At 44.4% G+C, this 4,302-nt stretch overlaps 1 protein-coding gene across 1 annotated transcript; it reads left to right on the forward strand.

Moving 5' to 3' along the window:
• The first annotated feature begins 1,497 nt into the window (after positions 1-1,497).
• LOC108833788 (uncharacterized) lies at positions 1,498-2,610 on the forward strand. The gene is made up of 2 exons (XM_056991446.1): positions 1,498-1,566; positions 1,756-2,610. The coding sequence occupies exons 1-2, from the start codon at positions 1,498-1,500 to the stop codon at positions 2,608-2,610; spliced, it is 924 nt and encodes a 307-aa protein (XP_056847426.1).
• The last annotated feature ends 1,692 nt before the right edge of the window (positions 2,611-4,302 follow it).

Raw genomic sequence — 4,302 nt, forward strand, 5'->3', positions numbered from 1 at the left:
TTTGCCAAAACTGTAAAACACTGAGTACAACGTCTGCATCTATCGAATTCCATAAATCTTTGAAACACAGAGTACAACATCGTATTTATAGTAGTAAAATAATGCGTCAACTAGAAATTATCAAATCTCCTTAAATATGGTAAATATAAACTAATTTATTTAAAAGCTTTGCCTCGACATACGTTATAATATGACAAAGAAGCTCAAATTAAGTAAATCATAATGTACTTTGCCTTATATATATATCTGTAATAACCGAGAAATATGTAATGATCTTAAAAAAGCAATCGACGAAAATTATGAATTGATAGTAAATTTTATTTGTCCAAGAAGATTAGGAAAACTTTCTTTATATCATTAGTTGCCGACTAAAAACTCCATGATTTTTCCTTAATTGTAGATTAATACTCAATGATTTGCCTTTAATACTCAATATTTTTTTTTAAACACAATTGTTATGAATATTGTGTGATGTCTATTATGGAATGTTCTAGATTTACTTGTTCCCTACTCCAAGTTATTAGACTTTGTCTCCAAGATATGTAATCCTATATAAGGAACTCATTACTCATGGAATAACACAACAATTCATTCATCTCTAAGACCTCTCTCTCTCTCTTCTCTCTCTCTCTCTCTCTCTCTCTCTCTCTCTCTCTCTCTCTCTCTCTCTCTCTCTCTCTCTCTAGTTCGATCTGTTCTAGACAAGAACACTGGGCTTAGAACACATTATCAGCACGATCAAGCTCCAAGATTAACCATCAAGAGTTTCTAAGAAAGGAACCAAGGAGAAGAATCGGCAAAGTTAAAGGTAAGATCTCAAGAACCCTAATCTTTACTTGTGGTTCAAGCAATTCGGATTTCAAACTTCTCTTCATCTTAAATCCGATTTAAAAGGTTTTGCGATTTGATTTGGTTGATCTTAGTTCTTGTTTTATTTTAAAATCAAAACCTTAAACCCTTAATAGTTTTACATGACTTTAGTTTTGTATGGACAACAAGTGATACCCCTTTAAGGATGACACGCTATATGTCCAAACAAAACTTACGGTCAATGTTTAATCTAATCCTAAAATCAGATTTGAATTTTAAACCCTAATCCTTAAAGTTTAAATCCGAATTTAAGAAACCTTAAACCCTAAAATATAAAGCATGTGATTACATGACTTTCGTTTTGTATGGACAACAAGTGATACCCCTTTAAGGATGACACACTATATGGCCAAACAAAACATAAGTTTAATGTTTCCACATTCTTTGATCAATGATCCACACCTTAGTGTGGCTAGATCTTATTTTTTTTTAGGTCAATGATGCATACCACTAGGTATGACTAGACTATGATAAGTAAAGGTCAATGATACGTACTTATGAGTACGAGTAGACCATAAACAAAACAATAGTCGATGATGTTCACCATGTGGTGGAACTAGACCATCATCCGCGATGATCCTCAATGATCCACGGTGATTCACGATCCATGTTGATCAGTGATTCCCGATGATCGATGATACGCACCACAGTGCAGCTAGATCACGATCCGCTTTGGTCGATGATGTGTACCGTCCGGTACGACTAGACCGCAAGCTGCATGGATCGATGAAGCGTAGCACGAGGTACGACTAGACCATGCACTCGTCCATCTCATTGTTTTCAAGGGATTTATAAATCAAACAAATTGATTAAGAGATGGATGAGTTATGAGAAAATAAAAAAAAAGTTTCTAAAAGACCTAAGCAATCTGATTTTTATTTTCAGATGGCCAAAATCACAAACTTGGACTTTGCACCTCTAAGTGTGAGGGGTGACAATTATCTCCAATGGGCATTAGACGTTGAGATCTCTCTTGGAGCCAAAGGCCTAGAGCAGTGCATCGTTCCCCAGAACGAAGCTACTAAGAAAGAGAACTCTCAAACCCTCATGATCATCCGTCATCACATTGAGGAGAGCTTAAAAGCTCAATACCTCACAGTAAGTGATCCATACGAGTTATGGAAAGAGCTTAAGATGAGATATGACCACCAGAAGACTTTGATTCTTCCGAGTGCCACCTATGAGTGGACTCATCTCAGGATTCAAGACTTTAAGTCTGTAAATGAGTACAACTCAGCCTTGTTTAAAATAGTCTCAAAACTGAGGCTATGTGGCGAGACTATAATTGATAAGCAGTTGTTGGAAAAGACTTTCCAGACAATGTCCTCAAGCAATATGTTGCTTCAGCAACAATACAGACAGAAAGGTTTTAATACCTATTGTGAGCTCATCTCATGTCTATTGCTTGTAGAACAGAACAACGAGCTGCTCTTGAAGAATAGTGAGCTTAGACCACCTGGATCTAAACCTGTCCCTGAGGCAAATCATACCTCAAATGAGCCTAATGATGGTGCTGAAGCCAACCATGTCCGGTATGACCAAAAGGGCCGCAGTTCCTCATATGGAAGAGGACGAGGTCGTGGGGGTCAAGGGCGAGGACGTGGGCGTGGTGGCTATGGCAAAGGGTGTAACACCCCTTATGACCGTCCAAACCAGTCCAATAATGGGCATGGCAAAAGCAAAGGCAATGGGACATCTTCAAAACCACAGAATCCTACAAGCTCACCTTGCCATAGATGATGTATGATGAATCATTGGGCAAAGAATTGCCGCACAGCCAAGCATATGGTCGACCTCTATCAAGAGAGTCTCAAGGGCAAGAATCCGGAAGCACACATGGTGTACAAGGATGGTGAGGACGATTTTGATCATGACAAGGACGACCTCATGAATTTTGAGACTTCAGACATACTCACTATGTTGAATGATGACCCAGTTGAATAATGTGATGCATCAAACGATTTGTGTTTGAATGCTTTTGGTGTTTTTAGGCTTTAAGAATTTTTTTAAGTGTTGTGGGAACCGAAATTCGCACTGTCGATTTTAATTAAGTTAATCGAAGGAAAACTAAGTAAACCTAGTTTTCCCTGAAGGCTCGGATTCTCTGCGATAACCAAACGAAATTGATAGAATAAAGCAACGTAGCGGAAAAATTGCACTAAGGCGTTTTATTGAATATATGGTACAATATTCTTCCGAAAAAGGGAAGTAGAGAAACGCTGAAGCGAAAAACGACGGAAATAAAAGAGACAAAACGTTCTAAGCTTTGCTCCGCTAGTCTAACTCCTAAGTCCTAAGCTAGCAGGAATTCTCTAAGACCCTAAGTTTCGGATTTGCTCTCTCTCTGAGATTTTCGCTCTGCCTTTCTCCCTCTCCCAAAGCTTCTTTATATACTCCTCCTTATGACGGTCTAACCTTCTTCTGGGCCGCAGGGCGGGCTTCTTTCCATTTTCGTCGGCCTCCACGCTTTTCGGGAAACTTGACATTTTATCCTTCCGGCAATTTAACATTTATCTTGTTATGTAAAAATAAACGTAAATCGTCGTATCTATCTTAGATAATCGTAAACGGACTGTCCGATCGTGTTTGGTCTCTTTCGAGCCGTTTCCAGGACTTCCGTGGTTTTCTACGATCTCTCCGGAAGTTCTTCATTCGTTCGTAGAGTTGAGACGAGTGGTGTCTTAAGATAACCATCGCTGTTTCGTACGAAGAATTTAGGATCTTCCTTCCTGTCGATACCTTACGAGTTTCCGAAGTTTTCCCGACGGTCCTAGATTGGAGTAAGAACCGGAGCTTCGTATGTAGAATCTCAATGATTCATCCTGCGAGGACTTGGGAAAGACTCGAAATACAGACTTCCGATGGCCGGGGACTGGGATTCGTGTACGAAAGATCGTGTCATCCGAAGACCCGAGCCAGCACGGGGATAGCCGCCCGGCGACCACGGCCAGCACGGGCGGTAGCCGCCGGCGGCCACGGCCAGCACGGGGCTAGCCGCCCGGCGGCCACGGCCAGCACGGGCGCTAGCCGCCGGCGGCCACGGCCACCGCGGGGCTAGCCGCCCTGCGGCCACGGCCAGCACGGGCGCTAGCCGCCGCGGCCACGGCCAGCACGGGGCTAGCCGCCCGGCGGCCACGGCCAGCACGGGCGCTAGCCGCCGGCGGCCACGGCCAACGCGGGGCTAGCCGCCCGGCGGCCACGGCCAGCACGGGCGCTAGCCGCCGGCGGCCACGGCCAGCACGGGGCTAGCCGCCCGGCGGCCACGGCCAGCACGGGGCTAGCCGCCCGGCGGCCACGGCCAGCACGGGCGCTAGCCGCCGGCGGCCACGGCCAGCACGGGGCTAAGCGCCCGGCGGCCACGGCCAGCACGGGGCTAGCCGCCTGGCGGCCACGGCCAAGGCCAGGGTCGACTGCTCGGCTCCTTCGGTTCAC

The sequence above is a fragment of the Raphanus sativus genome, chromosome 7 (assembly GCF_000801105.2).
Source record: "Raphanus sativus cultivar WK10039 chromosome 7, ASM80110v3, whole genome shotgun sequence".
Taxonomy (NCBI): domain Eukaryota; kingdom Viridiplantae; phylum Streptophyta; class Magnoliopsida; order Brassicales; family Brassicaceae; genus Raphanus; species Raphanus sativus.

What these genes read in the sequence shown, in the direction of transcription:
- LOC108833788 (XM_056991446.1), top strand. Translation starts at nt 1,498, where the DNA reads ATGATCGATGATACGCACCACAGTGCAGCTAGATCACGATCCGCTTTG. An exon ending in TCGATGATGTGTACCGTCCG is followed by an intron (nt 1,567 to 1,755) that starts GTACGACTAGAC and finishes TTTTATTTTCAG; the next exon opens with ATGGCCAAAATCACAAACTT.